Source organism: Acomys minous (genome assembly GCF_964271855.1).
Source record: "Acomys minous genome assembly, chromosome: 4".
In the NCBI taxonomy this organism is placed as follows: Eukaryota; Metazoa; Chordata; class Mammalia; order Rodentia; family Muridae; genus Acomys; species Acomys minous.
This window is the reverse complement of record NC_140486.1, coordinates 124,170,315-124,197,895: the sequence shown is the minus strand read 5'-3', so window position 1 is coordinate 124,197,895 and position 27,581 is coordinate 124,170,315. Positions and strand designations below refer to the sequence as shown.

The window sequence follows — 27,581 nt, the reverse complement described above, 5'->3', positions numbered from 1 at the left end:
GGGGCCCATTGGGCTCCTTTTGGGACGAATGAGAAATTCTTCTGGCTAACAGACACATCTTATTCTGTAATTAGACTTTAAATCAAAACTAGTGGAATTGAAAGACAGTGCTGCTGAGACATATTCACTGTAGATTTAGTTTAAAATGTGAGAGGAAACCTGAGCTGATAAATTTGCCTAATCTTTGATCATAAATCATATCTTCCTTTCACATTTCAGTTGCGGAATGTAATCCATTAGGTTGCCCTGTAATTAAAGAGGTGACAGCGGAGTCCTGTTCAAATAGGAATCACCTCTTGACATATTAAAATGCATTTAAAATGTAGTAATCAACTATCCGATTGGGGAGAAATAACATTTTCATTGTTGAATCCTCTAAGACATCACCTGAAGGGGAATAAAAAGTGCCCTGAAGCTTCCTAACTTCTGATGGCGCCGGCTTCTCTCGGTGAGGCCGTTTCTGTATGTACGAAGTGAAAGCCACTTCACTCAGGAGCTGCTTGATAAAATACCTCACTCTGTATTTCCCTGGAAGCAAGCTCTCTGCTGTGCCAGCAACATATGCTAAAGGCCAATTTAGAGTGTTTTAAATATGCACCGTCCCTTTCCTTTTCCAGCTGCTAAAATGAAATGCATTTTGGCTTTAGCAAATGAGGGTGGGGGGCGGGGGGAGGAACGCTACTAGAGAGTGTGTCTACTGGAATCCAGGCCACTGCGTGCATCTTTCTTCTGTTTGCCCTCTCTAGCTGTCAGTGTCCACAACACAGGGGCATATGGTAGAGGAGGGAATAAGATCAGTGACTCGAACAAGCATTCACTGCCAAAGACAGCTGGGGCCCTATCTGTTTGCTTTAACAAAGAGTCACCAAAGGACAGGATTAAGTTAAGAACTCCGCTGATAAAGAACCCAAGTACTCAAGGACTCGATGGCCCATTTTTCAGTGGCCAAGAGTGGAAAATAAAGTGGTTAGGAGGGCAGAGATGTTATAGTTCAAGCTAACCCCTGCCGTCAACACGATCCTTTCGCTCATAGCCCAGTAAGAATGTGAAGGCACGCTATTGAGAACTGAACGAGAAGACAGTGGTCATCTCCTCCCTACATTTGATTTGAGCGTTGAGGCTCCAGTCCTGACTCACTTCCACTGCACAGGTTAGCTAAGGGAAAAGGTATTAACAGTGGTTTTAAATTGATGATCAAGATTAAATGTAGCAGTGCGACGGAAAGCCATCTGCGACGGAAAGCCATCAGCCACATACTTTGAGACACATCCACTTCCCTGCATGGAGAGGCATATTTCCCAGCTCTCTCGTATTTCTTGCCTTCCGTGGTCACTTTGCCACGAGTAGTCCCTGAGATGTGCCTTTCCTCTAGCCATTCAGGTGGCTACACTGTCTTCTCTATCAAGTTTATAACTCGCTATGGGTATTGGGGATGACTAAAGGGGTTTAGTTCTTGTCCTGAATTTTTTCCTTAGTCAAGTAAAATGGAGCTTTTGCAAGTATAGATGACCCTGATACTCAACCAGTCTACTGGCAAATTTTGATAGATATATGAAATATATATTTCTATAAGGGAATATATATTATTGCATGTTGTGTGGAACATTGGCCCGAGCAGCCGTGGATCCCAGTGAGGATCAGGGGTCATCTTTCTATGAGTGTGAGATGTTCCTGGCTGCTGAGATATTTACATTGTGAGAGAAGTCTCAATGGTAAGTGGTTTATGCAGACTAAATCCCCGCACTCAATGTGGCGAGTGCTTACGCTTCTATGCGGTGAGCCACGGTGATAATTTAGTAAGGAGTGGAGGAATGTTCGCTGCCAGATGCTCTAGTTTTTAAAAGGATACAGCCATCTCAAAGAGGTCACAAGTACAGACACAGTAGATAAAGTTGGGGGAAGTAAAAAAAGGAGAAGAAAATGGCAGGAAACGTTCTAAGAAATTGAATAGCCTGTCAAAGTGGTAGCTGTGTGCCCCATGGCACCTGTAAAACACTGGCATGCGAAGTCCTACTGGATTCTTTCTACATGTGCATTTCCTCTTTAATGTGAGCACAAGTTCCTGAAAGCTGTTTCCTGATGGGAGAAGATCCCTTTATGTGGATGGCTGCTGAGCCCAAGAACACTGTATTTGGTGAAAGACCAGAATGACGTGTGTGAGCCAAGAGCTGACGCTGCCATCTGAGGTTTATCTTAAATGCGCATGCTCCCTTAGCTGTTGGTTTAGGGTTTTGGAATCAAGTGGCTAGGCAGGGAAGAGAGGATCAGGGCTTGGCCTATGCTGATGTCACCCTAAACTAAACTAGTTCCCACTCTTTTTAAGTGGGTGTCACTGTAAGAAGAGAGGCTGATGGGACTGTGGAGCTGTCCCGCTGGGGGGCCATCCTGGCTACAAAGACATGTAAGACTTGGGTTCTGACTTTAGCCCTACTTCCTATTTACTGTGAAAAATTGAGCTAAGAGGATAGTAACCTCTCTAGATTCTGTTCCTGATTGGTAACACACACACACACACACCCTAACTACTCAACGTAGCTGTTTGGAGTATTTCATGGTATATGCATTTGGTATAAATAGAGCACACACAGACCTCAAGTACAGCAAATGCTTACTGTGTCAGTAAATGGGAAAGAGAAAAGAAACCCTGTAGAGAGTGAGAATTGTCCCTCTAGGGACTATGCAGTGGACCCATGGACGTGATGTTAGCAATTTAATCTCTTAGGAGATGTAATATGAAGAGCGTTAGCTCGGAGGTCAGATCTGGCTTTGCTTTCAATTTCCCCTCTACCTCTTACTAGCTGTGAGCACTGTGCACATCGCTTGATTCCTTAATCTCAGTTTCTTTGTCTTTGAGTGGATATAACAACAGTGAGCGTTCTGTGGTGCTGTGATGAATATTAAGCTGAAATAATGAGTGCAACATAGTAAGTACCCAGTGTTAGTCATGCTCGCGCATTTCTCTGCAGTGAGGAGGCCGTGGCCACTGTGCACCCAAAGTGGGGAGTTGGTACAAAATGAGACTGTCTAATTCTATCTTTTTCTTTTATATTTGAGCACATTATATAACGCCTTTCATGAATTTCCATCACTGTTTATACAAACGTACATACATACATAAATACATACATGCATACTTACATACATGCATACACACAGATCTCCTATTCTTTGACATATGCATTAGTAAACAAAGTTGTGTACACTAAAGGTCTGAAACCCAACAGACAGGCCTATAATCCTTCAGTTAGGAGGTAGATACAAGAAGTTTAGGAGTTCAAGGCGATTCTTGCAAACACAGCAAGTTCAAATACAGCCTCTGCTACAATATCACCCTGTCTCAAAAGGCAGACAAGCAAGCAAGGATCTGAAACAGGGGTGCAAATTGACTATGATAGGTTATTGTCTTCAGAGATTGTTAGGAGAGTAGAAATATTAGTTTCTAGAACAAGCACATATGTAAAATGGACACCTCAGTACTTCAATTTATCTCACAAGCAAATACAAAAATCACCTGAAGGGAGTACTGGTCAACCCAGTGTAGAATGGATTTTTCAGTTCTGTAGTTTGTTTTATTAAAATGTTAGTAACATTAACAGAGACGAAGATGGAAAAGATAAACTAATACCAAAAAAAAAAAAAAAAGAAAAGAAAAAAGTGACAATGTGGCCTTTAATTTTAGAAAAACAGAATTACAGAGTAAGGGAATAACAGAATGAGTCCAGGTAATGACAGTTTTAATTTTCGTTTTCAATTTGAGCACTTTCAAATGCTAGTCAAGCTAGCATTGAGTGACACTTAGGGAAAGAAAAAAAACCTTCCCCCTTGAATGTCTTTAAAATCTATAATACTAATATAATAGTATAAAGTGCATCTAGGCCTCGCCTTCTGCTGCAGTTCTTGCCTGGCTCTCATCCAGAGCTGTCAGGCTCCTCTTGAGCGCTGGTGATTCATGGCCCAGCACCCTTTTATCTGAACATTGCAATGTCTTTTCTTTGTACTTTAGCAGGGATTGTTGCCTTGATGTTCAAAAAAATCTCTTAAAAGCAACAGTCTTTCCTTGCATCTTGACAAATCATTGTCTGCCAGTAATGAGGAAGAGGTAAATTCATGATCAGTATGAACACAAAATAAAGAAAGGCTCATGGTTCTCTTTGTAAGGAACGGCCATCTCTTTGAGGAGCCCAGCTGAAATGTACTGAAATGTAAATGCTCTGAGAACTTCCGTTGTTTCTCTCACTTCAGACCTCAAGATGCTCTTCCTGTGCTTCCTCGTCTGAGACTTGAGGGGCCACGGGAGGCAAGCAAGCCAGATTCTCATTGCTTTCTTATCTTACGTGTAAGGAAATTGAGGCTCTGGATGATCTATGACTTCCACTCAACAGATCTAGTTCTTAAAGCCAGGATGCTCATTCAACGAGTGGTCCTAGCACTTACTTACTTACTTACTTACTTACTTACTTACTTTTTTAACAATGTTGCCTCTCCCTAGGGAATCTTTGTTAGAGAATATTTAGCATTGAGAATCAAAGTGGTCTATTTCTCCCTGGCTGCACGTTAGTCATTAGTCCTGAGGTGCTCAAGGTTTCCTTTATGTTTGCGTTTTAAGAACACATTGAGGGCATGACAAGGATCTCAGAAAGACCCTAGGAACCATCCCAGGGATAACCAAAAGGAGGAGGATTTTCATGCATGGGGAAAGGAGGGATGCAGACACAGCTGACATCTCTAAATGTTTTATGGACTACCTTGTAGAGGAGGAATTAGATTCGCCCTTTGTAACTCCAGGCAGCAGAGGTAGGATCAGTGGGTAAAAATTACACAGAAGCAGATTTATGATCGATACAGGAAGAGAGTTTCTAACATTTAGAGATGTCCAAAAATGGAATTGACCAGCTCATCATCACTGGGAAGTGTTCATGTGAGACTGACTGTCCGGCTTGAAGATTATGGGACTTTACGAGTGTTGTATTTCAGCGGTAACATGGTTTTATGGTGAACCTTTCTGAGGGCTTAGGGAAGAATTTCCTCACTTGCTAAAAACAAAAGCATCTTTTGTAAGCTTTCCTGCTGCCGTGACTTTAGACTGGGCAAGACTTGTTCATGTGATGCTTTGCTTCCCATCTCACCGTGTCCTCTGAAATGCTTCTTTAGCTGATTGGGAAAGATACTAATTAAAACAGAGGAGCCATAGTTTTATAAAAATTGAACCGAATCATGTGTTTTCAGGGTTGCACATGTGTGTCTGTGTGTCTGTCTGTGCGTCTGTGTATGTGTCTATTTTTAGCATTTCAAATCAGGCTGTAAATCCTAACAGTGCTCAGTAAGGACTTTTCATGCTAAATGTTTTAGCTCCAGAATTACTGAAGGATACAACTGTTAGTCCCAAGCAGAAACGCCTCCCTTTATGACTTATCTTACTATTTCCTTCTGTTCCTAACAGATTCCAGAGAGGTGACTACCACATTGACGTCTGTATCAATGACTACCTGGATGTTTTCTGCCCTCACTATGAGGACTCTGTCCCAGAAGATAAGACTGAGCGCTATGTCCTCTACATGGTAAACTTTGACGGCTACAGTGCCTGCGACCACACTTCCAAAGGGTTCAAGAGATGGGAATGTAACCGGCCTCACTCTCCAAATGGACCGCTGAAGTTTTCTGAGAAATTCCAGCTCTTCACTCCCTTTTCTCTAGGATTTGAATTCAGGCCAGGCCGAGAGTATTTCTACATCTGTGAGTACATGGCCATTTATTATGTTGTGGGGCAGCTGCAAAACTCAGACTGGTTTTTTTTTTCCTTCTTCTTCTTCTTGTTATTGTTGTTTTTTCCTAACCTATGTTTTGGAGAAGCACAGAGCTGGCCTCTGCATTACAGATGTCTCCTTGTAAATGCATACATCACGATCCCTAGATACATTAGCTTAGAATTGAGAGCCCAAATTAGATTAAAGACACAGCGCCTCTTCCCCTATGAAATGGCGTGTCAGCCTGTTCAGTGAACCATTGCTGACTTGTATTTCTTTTAAATGAAAATTGCCAGGACTTTTTTTTTTCAAAGCTTAGGGAAAGGAAAAAAAAATAGATTCCTGAAAAAAAAATTAAAGGAAATAATTAAATTTACATAACTTGGAGTTCTTGCATTTCTTATTCAGGTGTCAGCAGTATCCTTTTAGGCAGCCACAGTTTTAGTGGAGAAAGCCACAACTCCTGCAAATGTCAGCATGCTGACGAGAAATACTTGCTTTGCACCAAGGAGAAAAGACAATTACTAGGAGCAGCTGTGTCTTTAGACAGTCGAGAAGTATTTTGGAAAAGTTCCAGGGGGACTAGATGCTCACCTGTGAGCATCGTGTGTCCTGTCCTGAGAGAACTCTGCCTGTTCTCAGCAGACCTGCATTAATCACAATGCCACGGCCTGTTTTATTCTCCATCAGGAGCAGCACCACTTTTCCAGGTGTCATACTGTCCTAGATTGTTCCTAAATGCTTCTGAGACTTTACTATACACGAGACACCTGAGGTTCTGGTTGTCACACAGATGTGGACTGGACATCTGAGGTGGAACCTAAGATCGCGTATGCATAGAGTTCCCAACCTTCACCATGTTGCGGGCCCATGAACCACATATTGAATTACAGAGTTCTAGATGATACCAACTGTAGGCCTCTTGGTGCATAGCTGAACTTTTTTCTTTTAGGTATCAAATATTTATACTAGCCTTCCCCATGTAGTCCACTGTTGGCTGAAGGACATGAAACCTTGTGTGTTCATGGTGCACTTATTGAAGAGCTCATGATGGCTCTGAAATGGGAGGTGTGAGGTGAAGATGCTTTGTACTTTTAGTAAGAGGCAGACTTGTAAGGAGGCAATTCGGGTAAGGACTGCTGCCACTGAGTAAGGGCCAGCAGGGACTCAGGAAGACCTGCCGCTAACTTGCTTCAGGCCTCAGGAAGCACAGTTGCTCTGGGCGTGTGAAGATCCACCTGGTACCACTCTAAACATTTGGCGGCATTCTTTCACATCAGCTTGCCAGACAAACTAGATAGAGAACATTCCTGGTTTTCTGATTCAGTCCTTCTACCCCAGTGACTCCACCCGCATAGTGTAGACCCACTGAACTTTCTAGCTCTTCTCCATCTTCAGAAAACAGAATTTTATAGCAAGTGAGATTTCACTGGCACCATGGCTCGCTCACTTATATTGGAATAGAATTTTAAGAGGAAATTGGACAGTACCAGTTTTATTATTTTGATACATACTTCAGTTATTAGTCATGAGAAAACATGTAAAAAGCCTTGATACCATCTCACATTCAGTCCATAAAAAATAAGAAAAAGAAGATTGAGTCTCGCATATGCAGGAAACACTGGCACCCAGTGACCCCTCACGTTCTCAGGCAGTGCACTCTGAGCATCACTGTGTCGGTCCTTTCTGAAAAAATGGTATTCAGAAGAGAGAGAGGGAAAGAGAAGGTATTCAGTGGTGGGCAGCATTGGTTTCATTAATTCTCCAACTGTAAGATGGGGAAGTTATTACCAGAACCGATATCTTCTCACTGACTTTTCAGACTTAAAGACCAACAAAAGCATAAACCGGAAATAAAGAGATAATATCAAGATGGGAAACACACTCACCATGTGTGCTAACTAGCTGATTGCATGGTTATTAGAAATTATAGAATCCATTGAGGGTCATAAGCAAGACCTTATCCACATACGCTATAGTGCTCAGGACTAGGTTTTCCCCATTTGTGGTTAAATTCAATATTTCACTAAAAATCATTATGTGTCTTCCATAACATTCATTTAACGGAGTCATTTAACTGTCAAGGGCTCCCGTCAAAGTAATTGTTCCAAAATGCTTCAAAATATCAAGAGCTTTTTGCTGTTCAGCTGAGTTTAACTTAAATTACTTTTTTTAATGAAAGGTAAAACAGCACAAAATTAAGCAGCAAAGCAATATTCATTTACTAGAAGCACGGTGGCCTGATGTTCAATTAAATGGGATTTTCAACCATGTTTTCAACCCACAAAAGTGTCCCTCCCTCTCTGCCCCGTGGTGCAAGGCTCCCCTATCTTTCTCTGTGGAGAGCAGTGGCAGAGCTAGGATGGATGTGCGTCTTAGCATGTTTAATGTGCTTTTCTCATAATTAAAGCACAGGGATCTTAGGGGAGAAATGGTCCTCGGTTGAGTCTCCTTTCTGCTAAGATGTGTGGGACGAACAACACGATAGGAAAATGGCTTACTTTACACTCGTTACGCCCTTCTCAGAAACAAGCTAAACTGCCCGATCGTTGTGAGGACAAGGGACCGAGTCTTGTTGCATCTCTTCTCACGTCTCCAAAACGAGGAGAAGAAAAAAACACTTACGGCCTGGTGTCTGTCCCACTTCAGGCTTATACGCCACCGCTGTGAGGCAGGGTGCCAGAAGTCGTCTGGAAGCAGATTCGGTGGGAAGAAAAGGCCAGTGTTTCAAAGTATGGGTACCCAGACTCAGACAAGACACAGACCAGAGAGTTCTTATTAATATCTGCTTTATCTCGATAAGATTTCTTACCTTTATAATTGCTTTTTGTTATGCAAATTAAGAAAAACGTAATGGTTGGCTCTTTATGTGAAGTGCCTGATTTACCTTCAAGATGAAGTGTCCTTTGCTGTTCCAGCTCCTTTATTCATCCCAAGTGACTGCTTGTCCCTGCTGTCCTTCCCTCAGGAATAGGCTGGGGCCGCTCTAGAAGTTTCTAATCTGGGGTAGCTAGCCTAAGAGACTGGCATCCTAAAGGAACTATGAAAAGACCAGTGGTGTTTCTCTCAGTAGTAATAGATTCTCAGAACTGCCAGTCAGCTGACCAAGGAAATAGTTATTTATATAGACTTGGTACAAGCATGGTCAACTTGCTACCCATAGCTTGAATACATCCTATGACAGCAACGGCTATGAATATGGCCCTGCATATTCCTACATATCAGTAGATCACAGCTTTGAAGCCCAGTGTCAAAAGGATGCACTTTTATAAGGAAATAAAAATTTTACAAATTAAAAATGCTCTTAAAGACATATCTCATAAATATTAACCTATAGAGAGCATGATTAGAAGAGCTATTTCTGCTCTCATATCTAAATGAGAAGAGATAAGAGAAATCACTAACATAAGGCCATAAGTTACTTTTTAAGTTCACAGAAATACCGATTTGAAGGCATCCTTTTGTTGAGGGGCAGAAACACAGTGATTACCTGCCCCTTCCATGGCTGTAATGAGCCACTTGAACTTGAGTGAATCCCTAATATCTTTGGAATTCTAAGGCTACGTCTGGAAAACAATGTGACTGAAATGAATGATTTCAGAAATCACTTGGAACTTTAATATTCTCACGTTATTAATTTTTATCTGAGTCCCGTGGCTTCATCTAAGAGATAAAATCTGAGCAGTGGCCCAACGCAGAGCCTAGTGGGTTTCAGTAAACAGAGCCAATGGGGGAAATATGAGGAAACCTTTGAGAGCACGCAGACTGGAGAGCGGTGTTGGATCCCTGCTCTCCGCGTCACTGCTGTCTGTATTCTCCTAGTGTGGCAGGCTCCTCTGTGAGTCCCCAGCTCCCAGCCCAGTTGCATCCCAACTGAACCAGGGCGGTAGCAAGGTGCCCCATAGCTGTATTTTTTCATTCCCCAGCCCTCACCCCCTTGATGTCCTCCTTGCTACAGTCTTGAGGTCCTCTATCCTATTCCATTTAGCTACGCAGCACACCGTACCCCCCCCCCCCATGTTGGGGTTTGAGTACTTTAATGTCTTCCTGACTCATTCATGTCCCTTGCTCTCACTCTATCTTAGAGGTAGGTTGGTAAATGTCTTTATCAGAAAGGTAGACTAAAAATATAAAAATAACACTCTTATCATCTTCTCTACCCTCTTACTGTCTTGTGCAATTATTTTTTCCTCAGGCACTTATCACTCCTGACATTAAATATTTATGATTTATTGCTCACAGCTCCTTCTGCCCTGTGGCATGTATTATATTGTTTGTCATGGAGAAAATATTCAATAACTAGGAGTAAACAGTGTTTGCAGGGCACATACTCTGTTCCCAAAGTGCTGTTCTGAGCACTTTTCAATTAAAATCGTACTGTGAGTTAGTGTTCGTTTTTTTGCCCCCCTAACCCCCCCCCCACCTCTCTCTCTCTTGTGTGTATGTGAGGAAATTGAGGCAAAGGTCAGCCAGGTAAACTGCAAAAGGCTTGCATAGGTACAAACTGACTAATGGAGAAGAAATTGGGGCATGTACAACTAAAGGAAATGAAAAGATTAAAATCTAAGGTCTTGTGTACTTCAAAGGGAAGAGCATAGGTTTTTACTTTTAAGAGATCAGAGACGGTTTCCGGAGAGATGCCTCGGTGGATAAAGTACTTGCCAGACCAGTGCGAGGACCTGGCTTTGGATCCTTAGCGCCTGTAAGATTGTTGGGCGGGTGTGGTGGCATGCTTGTCATCTCAGCACACAGACAACGGAGACATTTGCACACCTTCAGCTCTTCATCGGATGCTTTCCCATCTCCAGAAGATACACTTAATTCTCACTCTAGGTAACTTCTAAAGCCACAAAAGTTGCGTTTTTCTAAGACAACAGCACTAAATCCGCTACACCGTGTCCAAATTGAGTAATAGTTATCCCCGTGACCCTTACCTAGTGAATCTCAGTGAATAACTTCCTACAGGTAACCGTCATTTCCTGAAACTGACAGTATAAAGACAGAGGATGGTAGGTGTGTTCCGTGTGATTCATCGCTGGGCACGTTCTGTGCATGGGCACACTTTGCACAGATCTGTCGTGTAGTGTCACGATTGCATCGTAGCTGTCAATGCGCCATGGATCTTAGTCGTTTATAGCTCTGTCTTAGGATAATTCCATATGCTTCACACCTTAACAAAATGGTCTGAACTCCTAAGATAGGGCTTGGTGAGAGGACCCAGATCCACTCCAGAAACTGATCGCACAGTGTGGTTTATTGGACAGCCCATTGTAAGTATGAGAACACCCAGCAAAATAGAACTTTAACATAAAGGGCACTTCTCTTCACTTGCCAGGCGGCTCTAAGAGCTTTTCTGTAGATGAACTGTGTGGAAGTCTTGAGTATGATTTCTTAAGGGAGTGTCTATAAAAATAAATGGGGGGAGGGGCTCAACAAAACAGAAAAAAAAGTGTATGTTCAAGGAGAAATAGTACAAAACAGCACACCTAGAAGAGCTGCCCAATAGATTAAACTGGAATGAATATGTGTCGTAATAGTTTACCACATACAGAAAAAGATTAACTTCAAAGCATTTGTATGGCGTAGTCTATAGCAGCTCGGATGCTTGCTAATGTTTTTTTTATTTTAGTTTTATGAAATTATTCAGATTATAACTCAATTGTTATCCCATCACTTGTATCTTCCCATTCTTCCCTTTCTCCCTCCCGCTTTCACCCTCTTCTCCTCTTCTGTTTTAACTTTGTGGAAATAACATGGCATCAGAGAAGAGTAGAATGGGATTCAAATTATTTTCTTAGAATCTGTATTCACTCTGGCTATTGCAGCCGTGGGCTTATTCTAAGGATTTATTTGTTTATTGTCTTGCTTTTTTGTGTTTGTTTTTTGAGTTAGGGTTCCTCTGTGTAGCCCTGGCGAGACAGGGTTTCTGTTTAGCCCTTTAGCCCTTGCTGTCCTGGAACTCCCTCTGTAGATCAGGCTGGTCTCAAACTCAGAGATCCCACTTGCCTTGAGTGCTGGGATTGCCGGAATGCGGTACCACTACCTATGGATGTGGGTGTTTTGTCTTATGCAGTGCCCATGGGGACCAGAAGAGGGCATCGGAGTCCCAGGAATTGGAGTTACAGACAGCTGCTACGTGGTACTTGGAATCTTATGCAGTGCCCTTGGGTACCAGAAGGGGGCATCAGAGTCCTAGGAACTATAGTTAGAGACAGCTGCCGTGTGGTACTTGGAATCGAACCCAGGCCCTCTAGAAAAGCAGCCAGTGTTCTTAACTACTGAGCCACCGTCTAGGTCCCCTTCGTATTATCCTAAATGCTGGTGTGTTGATGAGGAAGCTTTCCAAGCTTCCTTTTTCTTCATCACAGACTTTCTTATTTCCAAGATTCAGGTAACGAGCTCTGTTAAAGAGCTGCCTGCTAAACGGCGTGTTTAACAGACTTTATCCAAGATGACTTGCATCCTTCAAAAAGTTAAGTTACCTTGAATATCCTAAATTGATACTTTAATTAAAAAAAAAAAAGCATAAAAATACAAAGGTTACATCTGCAAACCAGCTTCAGTATTCCTGAGAAGAATTCTGCTAGAGAGACAGACGTTCATCTAACGATTGTCTTGAATTCCCTGTAGAGTCTGGATTTGCAATGACATCCTTTCGTAATCTACATTAAGAATTATTTTGTTTTTGAAGGTTTATTCCAATCTACTTTTCAGTGCATTTTCTTATTGAAATAGAGTATGAGAGTGGCACAGTTATCAAAGCAGGAGACAATATTTTTTAACCATACTTACTATTTACTCCTGCAGCAGAGGTAACTTGGAAATACTGTGTGTTTTCTTTTAACTAACACCCCTCCATCCTTGTCCAGTTTGGGGTGTGTGTGTGTGTGTGTGTATACGTGTGTGTGTGTATGTGTGTGTATGTATGTGTGTGTGTGTGTGTGTATATATATAAACATGCATTTTGTCTTTGTTCTTGGTCTTTTTCCCCCTTAGCCTTTCTTTTGGCATTATTTGGTCTAGCAACAACTGTTCTGAGATTCAAGGCACTCATAACAGAAAATTCCAATAGAACTCATATCAAATGCTAGATTACTACCTCAGTTTTTTTTTTTTGTTTGTTTGTTTTAAGGTGGTGTCCCAGAGAATGATATTTGTAGTCCTATTTATGTTAGCATAGGAAACGTGGAAGCAATTCTTAGAAAACTGACAGACTTTAATCTTTAATAGAGAAGAAAATAAAATAAAATAACTAGCTTTTTAAAGGTTTGTTTTGCTTTTAAAATAGAATGCAAGCATTTTTCTCCCTTTGGGCATTGGGCATTTTTGAATGATAGAATTGGTCTCCTCTCTGATACATCATTTTTATTCTCATTGTAAACTTTACAGGTCTCTTGTGAGCCTACAGGACTGTGCCTTTTCACTTAAAGAATGAGTTTAGAGAGTTGTTTCTGGTTCAAGATGTCCCTGGCCATGTTTTAGGAAAGCCTGAATGGATTCAAGAGCTCTTAATGAAAGTTAAATAAACAACCTGTGAGAAGATGTTTAGGGACCTCAGACTTTTTCCCCCCTGTGTTAATTGTCATTTTTCTCTAACAGAAACAATTGTTTGTTACCAGATGCCATGTCAGCCTTCTGAATGAGAGTGGGTGGTATGTGTGCTCTCGACGGCACTGGACCAAGAGTGCAGCATCCAGGCTTTGTAGTGGCTTCATCCCGCAGCTCAGGTGGCCTGAGTGAGACACAGAGGGACAGCAGACGAGAGGACCACAGGATGCTTTTCAGGACTCCCATCATTTTTTAAAAACCTTTTTACCGTATTGCTCTGTCAGACTTTTATAGTTTTAAAAAGAGATGCACATTTGGCTGAGTAGGTGCTGCTAAAGGAAGCAGAGATGTTAGTGCCGGGCCTGTGAGAATGAAAGCTGGAGTGAAGGCTGCTGCTTTGTAGATGCTGAGAGCATCCTGGAAGTTTGCAAAAAGGGACCAGTATTGAGTACTTGGGACTTAATGGGAACTCCTGGTGTCACCCACAAGGAGCTGAGCCCTCCTGTCATCTTGAGTTTTGCCAAGGCTATGACATTCAGATGAGAAGTTCACACATGGGATCGTTTTTTTATTATTCGTGCTCCTTTTGAGAACTCAGAATGCTATTATGAGATGGGGGGGGGGTCGTGTAGAGCGCTGACCTTCCGAGGATGCTAAGGATGAAGGACGTGTGCCACCCGCCCTCTACTTCCTCTTACCCTGCGTTGAATAAACACCGGGAGAGAAACAAATGAAAGGATTGCTCTTTTTTTCGACCCGAAATGTCAAAAGTGGCCACGTCTCCAGAAATAAGTCTCTTCATTAATTGCATAATCTCACAGAGAAACAGCAGATCTCAGCCTTAGAAACAGGGAATGCATTCGTTTGGGCCCACAGTTAAGCAAATATGGTTTGATAGGCTCCTGTATTTCATGTACAGGTGGCGTTACATAGAACAGATGCCAGGAGACGTGGAAATAGCACACCAGTGACACTTGGAATAACAGTGTTTATACTTCATTGACTTTGGGCATACTATTCTGTGTATCCCTTAGTAACTTACCAAGGCAAGTGGACTTCAGTGTGATGGTGTCTGAGTGTCGTTTGTTATAAATTGCACAAGGATGCACACATCAAATGCATAGTCAGTTGTCGGGGAAGGGGGATTGAATATTTTCTAGTATAGAACTCCCCAGTCTTTTCCATGAGACATACACAACAGTGCAGGTCGGCTGAATCTGGCTCATATGGGAATCACAGGGTTGTGGCCTTTCAGCAGGGAAAAAAATAGAAAATAAAAACCACCATTTCTGCGGGGTTTCTCACTCATCTATCCTTGCTCTATTTTAACAGAATGGTCTTGTAACTCTTGGTTTGAAAGTTGTCACACAGCCTCACAGCAGGCTTATATTATCTACAGAGTTCTTTATGAGGAAATATAAATCACCACAAATGAGACTTTTCACAGCCAGATATATGTAGAAATCTGTGTCGGTGCTTTCCTGGCTGGCTAAAAAATATCGCCAGTCTCTGAAGCTTCCTTGCAGCTCATCCCACACCCGACCCTTCTGGGAAGCAATTCTCAAAACTTGAGATTTATGGCCCAGAGAGCTGATAGTGGCTATAAAGTTTTCTATTTTTCTCTTTTCTTTAATATTAATGCAGAGAATGAGGCATTATCGTTCATTATTTTAGCTCATGGGTATCCTGTGAGCTTGAAATACGGTTCCTGGGATGTGGCTTACCTCCGCTTAATAGGGGAAATATGTGGACTTTGGCAACAGGCTGTTTCCCCATTAAATATTTTTATGTAGATTGTATAAAATCCACATTAGGAACAAAATCTTAATATAAATGCAATATCCAGGCTTAGTTTAAAAATTTAAAATCTTTACAAAATATTAATTCCTTCTGAGCCCCCAAAGTAAAATATCATGAACTGGAGAACCGCCAGCCTGTCCGTTATTTTTAGAAATGGCAAGATAATATCTTTTCATTTTATTTTATTATTTCCGTAGATATACAGTATTCTTGACCAGCTTTATCTACATCACTGTAAGCTGAGTTTTACTCTGCAGTTAGTATCCCCTTAGCATGCAAATCCTTTAAAAACAAATAACATGCTCTGGATAATTTAAAATAAAGACAGTGCATGGCTTTAATTTACCTGGCTTCTATTACTTTTCAAGCCAGGGTTCTAATCCAGATTTGCCTCTCCTGATTCTTTTGGAAATTTTTAAAAGTTAATTATCTACTGAGGCAAATTGTTACCAGTTCTTACGGAAGTCTGAATCGATGGGTTTCACTGTATGCTACAGTGCTTTGCTTTTGACAAGTTTTAGTGGCCCCCCCGCCCTTCATTTTAGAAATTCTTGCTTCGTTTTAGCCAGAATTTTAACAAACAGATCTGAAAGAGCTTAAGTTAGAGACCCCAAACATGTTGCTTTTGACAGATTGCTTAAAGGTCTTGCTGGGTTCAGCTTCCTCAGACAGTGTGCTGGATTCCGCACGGAATCAGAGGAGGCGCAGTTCAGCCTTTTGCTAAGGGCTCACTCTGCCCTGGCTAATGATTATTCCCCTAGGTGTAATTATAGTGCTTTAGCATTTATTGCATGCACTGTGTCCAGTGGTTCTGAGCTCTGTGTGTACTGCCAGCCATCAAATCATCACGTGTGAGGTGGGTGGTGTCACTGTCCCCAGTATTGGATGGGGAAGCTGATGCTCAGAGAGGGCTCGTGTTAATCCCTTGCTTTTGGCTTGCCTCCAGGCTTCAGTTTTATCTGTGCATTTCATAGTATATAACAATAAATTGTTTGCTGTGAGTGACTGAGCTCAAGGCCTCCCAGCTGCTAAGCGTGCTTTTCTTTATCCCTAAGGTGTAGCCCCAGCCTCATAATAAGGATATTTTTTTAAAGAAGTCAAAGTAACACAGATTTTAAACATTGACAGTTCCTCTCTACTTCAGATCAGGACAATGCCTGTTTTGAAAATAACTGAAGTAAAATATTTAGGAAAATGTCCTCTTACCTTATTACTGAGAGTCATGCACTAAAAGGCATATGTAACAAATATTAAAACAAATTATAGCACTGTGGGATGATTTAGGGGATCAGAATATGATGGCACAGTAAGATGTGTCATTTGCTCTGACAAAGAAATTTAATGCCGTGCTAGACTTTTGAACGTGTGTGTCTCTTCTGTGCCCTCAGTCATTTTTCAGAGGTTAAATTTCCCTATCAGAACCTAAACTACATTGTGGACATTGGTAGATATATTGTAAAGCTTTTGTGTCTCAACATTGCAGCCCATTAACGTGACCTGCCAGGGATTGCTTACCTAACCCCAAGTGACACAGAACCTGTGCATTGTTGTAGTTGTTATTATACTGTAATTTGTACACTGTACTATTGTTCTTACTATTTAAGATCCACCATCCGTGGGGGCCGTGGAGATGGCTAAGTGCTTAAGAGGTCCTGTTCAAATTCCCAGCATCCATGAAAACCAGGGGCATAGCTGCACATGCCTGTAATCGAGGGACCTCTAGAGACAGCTCAGTGGCCAAGCCGACCTGCCAAAGTGATAATATTCTTGCTCAATAAGAGACCCTGTATCAAATATATAAGGTAGGGAGTGCTGGGAGAACACATCCGACATTCTCTCCTCTCCTTTGGATGCCCACACGCTCACCTACATGCAACACACACACACACACACACACACACACACACACACACACACACACACACATTTCTCTTTAATCTTCCCCTTCTCCATAAACTGAGAGGCATTAAGAACCCTTTATTTTATAAATTTTATAAGCATTGATATTTATATATTTACATTTATAATACGGGCCATATTGGAGATTTGTTATACTTGAAATCCTTTAGTGTGAAGTTTGGAGGGTTTAATACGTAGAAATGGTTTTGGCACTGGTTCATGAAGATGGTCACCTAGAGTTGGAAAGACATCCCAGCCTAGACAGAACAAGCTTCACCCAACGTCTGATAAAGACATTAGAACCCAAGGACCCAGAATCAGTTATTAGGCATGGCGGTACACACCCTTAATCCCAGCACTTGGGAGGCAGAAGCAGGAAGATGTCCATCTTTATGAGGCCAGCCTGGTCTACCCAGTGAGTTCCGGGTCAGCAGGGGCTGCATACTGAGACCCTGTTTCAAAGGAAAACAGGCATCAATGAAAAGATGGCCTCACTTCGATATAAAGTATTTAGAAAAAGGAAACTAATTAAATTGTTCCCGGTTATTGAGGGTCATTAATTCTCATCTAAGGAGTCTGTGAGAAAGAGACACATGCTTCTGGAGGGGAAGGTGGTTTCTTTGAGGGGTGTAGCATATAATTATTGAAATTATTTGTTATAATAGATGCCATATGAACACTTTCTCATTATTTGTACAGTATACCATCTCATTGATGTCTTGCAGCAACTGTTGCTGCTATTTCTCTGGTGAGGAAACTGAAACACGCACAGGTCAAATAATTGGCCTACATGACACTGTTCGTGTGTGGAGGAGTTCCAGTCTGGGCAAATGCAGGCTGGCTTCAAAGTCCACGTCCTTAGCTTTTACCAGGGAGTGGAAAGGCATGTTTGAAAACTCATTCCATAAACAGGCCTGGTAGTTCTAAAGAACTTATTCTCATGTCAGAGATATGAGTTCCCTTCGCCTGACCTTTCCTACTTCACCGTTGCTTCCGTGCTCCCTTCAGTTCTGTTGCCATAGCTATACAGTTTCGATTTTTTTGTTTGTGTCGGCTTTTACGATGTTTATGTTAAATGGAATTGCTAAATCAATAACATTTGCAGGATTATTAGTTTAATTAAAAAACAGAATTTCTGACCTTTAGGTATGATATGTTTATTATTAAAGTCCCTTTAAGAAGATTTATTGAAACTATTTCTTAAAGTACTTATATTCAAAATTCTATAATTCCACTTATTAAACTCTACTTAGGCCTATCTTTTACTGTGCATCATATTTGTAAAAAACCTACTGGACTATAGAAGGTCACTTTCTTCTTGTTTAAGCAGTTCGTCTGTGCTTAGTGAGCTGTGTTTTCTCTGCAGGCCTGTGTAGCATGCACTGTTAAGTGTCAGGGAGCATCCTTTGTCCCATGAGCTCACAGTCCAATATGAGGAATACATATTCATAAAAACAATTAAAGCGTTGAAAATACAATGTCTTGTAAGATCAGTGTTCATTCTAAAAGAGATAGAAGGAAGAAATGACTTGAGGCACAAAGTGGGATCCAGTTCTGAGGGCCACCCTGAGTGTGCAAATCTACCTGTGGGAGTAAAGGTGAGAAATGGCAGGGTCTTGGAACTTCCAGAACATCTGATGTACTCAGTTTTGGGGGTGATGGTATGAGAACCCACTTGGGTCTGCTCCCCACCTGTTTTTCCTAAGCTGAGGGAATGTTGTCTAAAAATCAAAGCTGATGTGTCTGAAATGGGCCCTAGAGGATTCGAGCGAATGGAAAGGTCATGTCAGTGGCGGCTTCAATCTCGCGAAAAGATGAAATTTCTCTTCTGAATGTTATCATAACCCAAGGAATTCTGGTTAAGGCACACTGAGGCAGACTTAGGCAGACTGAGATGCCATCCATCATTCACGGTGGCCATAACCCATCTTTCTTACTGCCGTACCAATCAGGCTGTCTTCATTTGCTTCATCCAGAGGGAGATCCCGCTTTGACTTAGTGGATGCAGACAGGACCGAGGGAGCCCTGTGGTGTTTTGTTTGAAATACGCTTTATACAATTTTAAAAATGTTATTATAAGATCAATTTCTTTTACATAGTACTAAGCTTCATAAACGAGGATAAAAACCAGAGACATGGAGACCGAGGGGCAGGCAGGTGGTGAGCGAGAAGCATTCATTTCAAGCTAAAAGTGTGGAAGGAAACCTGTTCCCGTGGAGAGAGAAAAGGACAGTGACTCAGCCTGACATTCGTCACCTAGCTCCAGGTTGTTGGGAGAGCAGGGGAGAAGTCAGAGCCTATTGTTGGTGACCTTTTGTGTTTGGCAGCTTGTTTTCCTCTCACTGGTGTTAGTGAGGGCCTGATGAAGAAGAAGTGATTCTGAAAAGCAGCGAGGATTTGGATATGATTAAAGGTCAGGGGGGATGTGTGTTTATCACCACTCGCCGCTCCCAAATTGGGTTAGACAGCAGTCATTTAAAAACCCGGATAATAAGCTCTGATTCCTAGAAAATACCTCTGTTATCTCATAGATTTCTTTCAAAAAAGACTTCACATTTAGAAGAAGAATTTCGCAATGGAGAGACGTGGATCTAGAGCGCTCTACACACAAGGTGTGTCTAACTGGGCGATAGATGTCAAGCTAGGCTTGAAGTTTCCCACAGAGCGGTGAGCTGGAGTACTGGCTTAATAAATGATGTTCTTAATATTGATATCTGAAAGGCAATTAGTTACTTTCTTAGTTCTATCAAAATTAATGGTCACTTCCATGACAAATCTTCATGGGTACTTTGAATTATACATTTGCATATATCAGAAATAGTTCCTATCACCAACTAGTGGTAGTCAAAAATAGCTCAGTGTCATTTACTCACAAGTACATTTTTCTCACAATTTTTATAGTATCAAATGTGACCAAAATGTATTAATTCAGTTCAAAAGGCATTAATTCAGTTCACTGGCTTCATTTATTTTTCTACAGTGGTAAAGATGTAGAAATATCATCCTGCTCACTCAGAGAACCATTGTTTGGTTCGCGTCCAAGTCTGTAGTGGTCAGATGAATGCGTACAAAATATTTTCAAGGTCTAACTAGAAAATTGCTTTACTGTTGGCAGGATTTGTGCACTTATTTTTCTCTACTACCTGAAAGCCATGGAGAAATATTCTTTTTCCTAAATTGAGAAACTCAGCTGTAATCTAAATGAAATGAGATAAATTATCTTTTTCACAATTATCCATTAAAGAGAGAATTAGAATTAATATTAATCACAGATGTTTCATCAAGCTTTATTATCAACCAGATTGACTGCCAAAGTGCTTTCTGGAAGACATTTTCTTTCCATCCCCCACCTGCTACTGAGAACAAACTGTTATTATGGGTCCTTAGATAAAGATTAATGGTTTTGGCAATTCGTTTGAGGAAATCCATATTTTACTGTACATTCCACTTCAGTTCAAGGCATCGCTAAAAAGCATGGTTTGTCACTTCACTGATAAAATTATGCAGTAGAGACAGATGGTATGATATTTCTTTTTACCATTATCAGAAACAGGCTAATCAATAAGTCTCCCAAGGTTGGTCTAACCCAACCCAAATTGTTTAAATTTCAGCAAGACTTGTCTGAAGAAAAAAAGAGGCCTGTGTTTAGGAGATAGATACACATGTACATATTCTTTCCCAGTCAGTATCCCAGTAGCTTGCCATTGATGTTTTTACTAGTCTTTATTATATAAAATAAGTTTTATTGTGTTTTCACATGTGCATATGACATACTTTGGTCAGTTTCTCCCCTAATTTTCTTGCATATTTTCATTTATCCTTCCTACATTTGATACTATTTTCATTTTGTGACTATTTCCTGAAGTAATTGCCGCACATTTGGCCCTTACAATAGTTGTCGGTTCCCTGATGCCTGTCCCTTTGCAAAGGGCAGTGCTATACACCAGTGCTACATTCATTAGTTAAGGTCCTCTGCATGTAAGCAGGCTTTGTAAGTTCCAGCAACTTCTACAGCCTTCCCTTACTCTAGAAAGAGCTTGGTCTGTCAACTGGCTCTCACAGGATGGGAAAGGATTAGAGTTGGGGGAATGCGACGCATAGCATGTCTCATCAAGACACAGTCATTTGCTTTTCTTAACTGCAGTCTTTCCGCATTCCTGAGTGATTCCACTCAGGGTTCAAGTTCATGGGAGAATGGATTTGATTGGCATCTATTCCTGTCCTTTGGCAAGAATAAAGAGCACCGTGATTGACAGACCCAAGAATTCATGGAGTGAGGCAGGGGGAGTTTTTCAACAGGCACTTTTTTTTTTTTAATGGTTTGTATTTTAGCCTAAGGAGACTAGGTAGTGATGCTGAATAGAGTAAAACAACTAATAACCAAAGCCATTGTGTATTTCATTGATGAACAGTACTGTGAAACACGTGGAGTGGTTCAAAAGCCGTAGAGGAAAATTGATATAAATCATTTCTCCATATAAAGTTCTTGTTTGTCATACATTAATACTCTTTACACATACTGTTGTTTGTGCCCAGTACTTTCACAAGCTTAACTGAGGTCAACAAGTTAACAATATTGGCACCCATGCTTCAGTTAGTACCTCTCCCCCACTTAACTGCCTTTCTTTCCTCGCATAGAGGTGACATGAAATGAACAAAGACTCCAAGGCAAAGAGCCAAAAGCATTCTGGGTCTGAAGTTGTTTGCTTGGTGTCCATGGACTATAAGAAACGCAGTTGTTGGGCGCCTGGGTTCTGGGTACAGGATAAAAGGTTCTCTCAACCTTAACGTCTCTAGGGTGTGGACGTGTAGAGCCTCCCTCATCGTAGTCACTGATGATCCAGAAAGGCACAGCAGGCGTCATCTTGTCTCTGGGAGTTCAGGTCTGAGCGTGAGTATGGTGATGTACTTGGCAAAGACACTTTTGTGTGTATTATACCATCTGGTACCATCTTGGAATTTGCAAGTGCATTCAGATCACCAAAGGCTTTAGTTAAATGTGCCCCCAGTGCCTATGCTCAAACTTGTCAGACAGTTTAGCACCTTGAACTAAGACCTTCTGTTTAAAGAAAATTGATAATAATTTCAAACTCAGTCTCCTCCTACTCAGGAGTAAAGGTGCTATGGGTACAGACTGTGTATGCTCTTGTGTTGCCGTGAATGCAGTGGTGTAGAGAAAGGAAGAAAGGATGGGTGGGACTGTCCCTGTGGGAGCTCAAGGAATTCCAGGGCCTCCCAAAGCTTTTGCAAGTATTCTTGATTACAAGAAAGTTTGATTCAGTAGACATAGGGGGGAAAAAAAAAACTAAGGCTCTGGTATTGAGAAATACTTTTAAATTCTGTTTTCCATTCCAGAGGAACTTTCTAGCTGCATGGGAATATGAGGAACTTACCATGGGTTTTCTCTCTTCAAGGGACTGTCTAGAGATCTGTATCATTTTTAAAAGAGTATGACACTGGACAATTGTGATTTTACAAAAAACAAATGCCAGAGTGGTGGTTCCATTTACAGAAGTGGGATTATTATTAATAGCCCTAGAGCCTTCTGAGAAATGATTTTATTTTGTAATACCTAGTTTACACATGCTTTTCAGAATCAGAGTACCCAGCCAAAGAAGCTGTTTGTTTTAAGGAATTGTAAGGAACCAGAGGAACATTTCTTGAGATAAAATTTTTGATACACAAGAGTTGAACGTAAAAAATACTATAAACGTGTTCCTTAATAAGATGGTGATGTTAGAGATTTGTGTTTCGTTTTTGTGGCAATGTGGTGTGATGATGCTGTGTTATACCTATTTGCAGTAGTATGGCGGCATTATGTTCAAGTGTAATTGGTGGTGCATATGCTCTTTACAACAGTGTAGTGATGTGTGTTTGTGGTGATGTAGCAGTAGTGTGCATATGTTGTTTTGTGGTAATATGGTGGCAATGCTGTGTTATTGTTGTGGCACACATGTTTTATTTTGTGATGTGCTGTGGTAGTGATGATGTATATGGGTTTGTGGTAGTGATGTTGTGTGTCATTTATGGTGTAAAATAGTGGTGATTTTATGTATTGCTTTGTGATGGTGGCATGTCTGTGTTATTTTTGTGGTATGGTACGTGAGTGTTGTTTGATGATAGTGTGGAGTGCTGGTGGTGGTGTATTGGTTTGTATATTTTGTTTCGTGTTAGCAGTATAAACACATTGATTGGTGTGGTAGTATGGAGATGTGAATGTTCTTTTGTGATTATGGTGGTGGCAGGTATGTGTCGTTCTGTGGTGTGGTGTGGAGTGGTATGCTAATGTAGGTATGTTGTTTTCTCTTGGTGGCAGTGTGAATCATCCATTGGTGTATGTGACGTGTCTGCTGTCTGGTGGCAGTTGGTGGTGATGCCTGTATTGTTGGGTGGCGGTTGGTGGTGATGCCTGTATTGTTGGGTGGTGGTTGGTAGTGATGCCTGTATTGTCTGGTGGCGGTTGGTAGTGATGCCTGTATTGTTGGGTGGTGGTTGGTAGTGATGCCTGTATTGTTGGGTGGCGGTTGGTAGTGATGCCTGTATTGTCTGGTGGCGGTTGGTAGTGATGCCTATGTTGTTTGGTGGCAGTTGGTAGTGATGCCTGTATTGTTGGGTGGCGGTTGGTAGTGATGCCTATGTTGTTTGGTGACGTTGGTAGTGATGCCTATGTTGTTTGGTGGCGGTTGATAGTGATGCCTATGTTGTTTGGTGACGGTTGGTAGTGATGCCTATGTTGTTTGGTGGCGGTTGGTAGTGATGCTTATGTTGTTTGGTGGCGGTTGGTAGTGATGCCTATGTTGTTTGGTGGCGGTTGGTAGTGATGCCTATGCTGTTTGGTGGTGGTTGGTGTGTGTTTATGGAAGTATGGTGCTGCCTGGAGTATGTGCGTGTTGTTTCCTGCCTGCCATCTGCCATTGGCTAACAGTCATACATTTGTAGATACAGTTTATGCTGTGAAGACGGTAGGAGCTGGTAGTTACTTAGGAGAAATAAGAGTTCTATGACTTCATTAGTTTTTCAAATTAGTATCATAGACAGCTCCCACTTTTCACCCCTGTGCTTTCTAGAAATAGAGTCATAAAGTGTAAGGTTGTAATGTGCCTCCCGTTTTCCTTCAGGACTAATAACTTAATTGAGGATGTGTCTCTGACTGTATACTTGAGAAGCAAATAATTCATCGCCATGGCCAACCCCACACAAGAGTCAAGGATGCAGCAGCCTATACTTTCTGTGGGTATTTTAAGATAGTAAAATTATATTCCTTCCTATAAAAGGGACATGAATGTATTATACACTTTGATTTTACGTGTGCTCAGAAGTATGTTCAGCAGATAGCGAGCTCAGCCAAACTGTTCACAAGTGTCAGCAGAGGTGTCTTGTAACAATTTCATTAAGCATTTACTTCCTCGTGTGCTGTTTGTTATTGAAGAGGAGCTTGGGGTGTGGTCACTTTGCTCCATTTTTGTTCTAGGGAGTTGGAGGACCCTTTTCTTTTGCTAAGTGTGTCCTAGTTAGAGCCAGTGCTCGGTATCTTTCTCCAGAGTAGGCTGCTCTTGAGGTTAGGATGCTGAAGTGAAGCTCTTGTGTCCCGTGTGTGTGTGTGTGTGTGTGTGTGTGTGTGTGTCTTTGTGAGTCTCAGGTATTGTCCCTCAGAAGCCTTCCTCTTTGTTCTTTGACACTGGGTTTCTCATTGTCTGGGAATTGACCTCCTAAGTCTGTCTGGCCAGTGAGCCACAGGCGTGTACCTTTCTCTACTTCCCCAGCACTAGCATTTCAGATGTGCTTCCACCATGACTGGCACTGGCTTCTTTTATGTGGGTTCTGGAGCAAACACCTTCATACAGTGGCCCATCTTACTGGCTCACCTTCAATTTCTTATTCTTTCGATGTAATATTTGCACAACTGAGGATTTTATATTATCTACTTTGATCAGATTCATCTTCCACTCCTAACTGTAACTCCTCTCAGATTCACCCTACACACCCCACATGATTTCATTCCTCATTTTAAATGTCCTCTTTGTAACCCAAGGAGGCCAGTCAGTGCTGTGCATATACGCATGGGTGTGGGCAAGCCACTAGAATGAGGTAAACCTACCAGGGACCACACCCTTAGAGAAAACTGACTGCCCTCCTCCAGAAGCCATCAGCAGTCAATACCTCCTCAATTATGGGTGGGGACCCTCTTGCCATGCCCACATGTCGACTGCCTTGATCTTGTGTAGACAACATAGCTACTGTGAGTTCCTAAGCACAGTGATCATGTCATGTCCACATGACATTGTTTTGCTCCTGTGTTTCCTGACCTTTGACTCTTAAAACTTTTTTTGTTCCCTCTTCCATGATGATCTCTGAGTCTTGAGGGTTAGTGATGTAGATGTCTCATTTGTTACTGAGAACTCAAGTAATATTCATATTCTGCACTATTACCACCTTTGCCCACTGCACACAGAAACCTCTGCTTGGGTCTGAGAGCTACACTAATCTATGAATATAGAAATAATAGTTTAAGCTGTCCATTACCTACATATGTGTAGAGGGCCTAGGTCCAGTCCATGCATGGTCCTTAGTTGGTGCTTCAGTCTCCGTAAGCCTTGTTGACCCCAGGCAAGTTGATTCTGTTGATCTTCTTGTGAAGCTCTTGTTCCCTCCAGGTCCTTCTATCCTGCCCCCCCCCCATTCTCCCACCAGGCTCCCCACACTCCACCTAATGATTGGCTGTGAATCTCAGCATCTGTTTCCATCCACTGCTGGGTGAGCCTCTCAGAGGACAGCTATGCTAGGCTTTGCAAGCATAATAGAGTATTGTCAATAGTGTCAAGTGCTGGCTCTCTTCCCATGAGTGGGAATCGTGTTGGCCAGGCATTGGTTGGACATTCTCTCAATCTCCGCTCTGTCTTTATCCCTGCACATATTTTAGGTCCCTCCTAGGGGGTCCTCTTCATGTGGGTCCCCTAGTAAGTGGAACAGGAGCTGTCTGTGAAATGAATTGGGTTGCATGCTTTTCAATCACTTCCCCCAGGCAGGGCTGTCTTGCCCAGCCTCAATGGAAGAGGATACACTTAGTTCTGAGGTAATTTGATGTGCTGAGGTAGATTGGTAATGGATTGGGAGCTCCTTTTTTTAGGAGAAGAGGAGGGGGAATGGGGAAGAGGGTGGGCCTAGGAAGAAAGGAGGGAGTGGGCTATGATTGGGATGTAAAGTGAATAAATAAATATATTATATATAATATTATATATTATATATAATATATATAATATAATAATAATAATTATATATATATTTTATATACAATATTATATATATTATATAATAATAATAATAATAATAATAATAATAATAATAATAATAATAATAATAATAAAAGATGCTTGTAGTTATTTTGGGCATTTAGCAAAGCAATGGTAGTAGGTTAGCTTCTGGGATCTGTGAGCTCCCAACATTGGGTTCTCCAACAGATTACAGCACTAGGCATGTGTGTCCTCCTGTGGAGTGGGCCCTAAATCCACTCAGAAAGTGTGGATAAGTTTAACCAGTTGCATAATATTACCCAGGGGCATTTCATAACCGTGCTGCTCATTATTGCATTTCACTGGGTTCACAGCTGGGTAAGACTGATGATGACCTTTACCCCCAGTAGCCTGTATTATGACGGCTATCCAGCAGGGACAAATCTTTTTGGCCAGTACCAACTTTTTTCCCCATGTCCTATAGCCAAAGTTTATGGTGTCCTCAGAAATAGGGTCTTACAAATAAGTTCTGTTGAGAGTTCAAGAGCAGTGTTAAGAGCCTGCATTGTTTGGGGCATCTCTGGGACACCCTGATCAACAACTGAGGGGGGCTATCCCACAACTGGCACTGGACTTTTATTTGTCAACCTGTGGCTTTTGACCAGAACCTTGACCCACACGCATGGGTATGTGTAACATATAAAATAGGTTGCCATACGGCTTTTTCAAGTACCCTTTGTATTAGTTGTTGGCTCTCTGGCTTCCTTTGCCCAGCTCCTCCAAGTGGCTGAGCTAGGTGGGCTCACATAACTGATTATTATGATGCAATGATTGGCTGGTCCAAGGATTCCAAAGTACTCATTGTTTGGATGTTGATAATGAAGAAGAAATTGTCCTCCAGGTGCATGTCATTCTGTGGGGCATTTTCAGGGCAGCTGCTATTGCTCAGCGTTACTCCAAACAAAGGCCACTGAAAGAGAAAAAAATTACGCCCTTCTCAGGCCTCGCTGATGCTTTGCAATCCTCTGTATCTCTCATGGTAAAACACATCAAACAGCTACCAGGTTATTAGTAGTTTTTGCAAATGTATTTTATATACTAAATATACTTTATATAAATGTGAAAGAAAACACCCAGTCTATCTTGACAAACAAGTCACTTTTATATTTATAACAGAATTAAGAACCTAATTACCTTGCATGAACTTCACATGCCTGCCCATTGAATATATATATATTATATGTAATATAATATATAATATGTGTATATATATATATATATAATGTTATTTACTCCTTCTACTCCAAGTGTGATTTCTTTTAAGCATTTGTAATAGATCAGTGAACAAACAAGCATTTTT

At 41.5% G+C, this 27,581-nt stretch overlaps 1 protein-coding gene across 3 annotated transcripts in view; it reads left to right on the top strand.

Annotated features, from left to right (window-relative positions):
• The window catches only part of EFNA5 (ephrin A5), a 276,214-nt gene that overhangs the window by 220,988 nt on the left and 27,645 nt on the right, over positions 1 to 27,581 (top strand). For all 3 annotated transcript variants that reach the window (XM_084780964.1, XM_084780963.1, XM_084780965.1), the window contains exon 2: positions 5,441 to 5,733. In XM_084780964.1, coding sequence (XP_084637090.1) covers positions 5,441 to 5,733 — 293 coding nt within the window. The remainder of the gene's footprint in view (positions 1 to 5,440; positions 5,734 to 27,581) is intronic.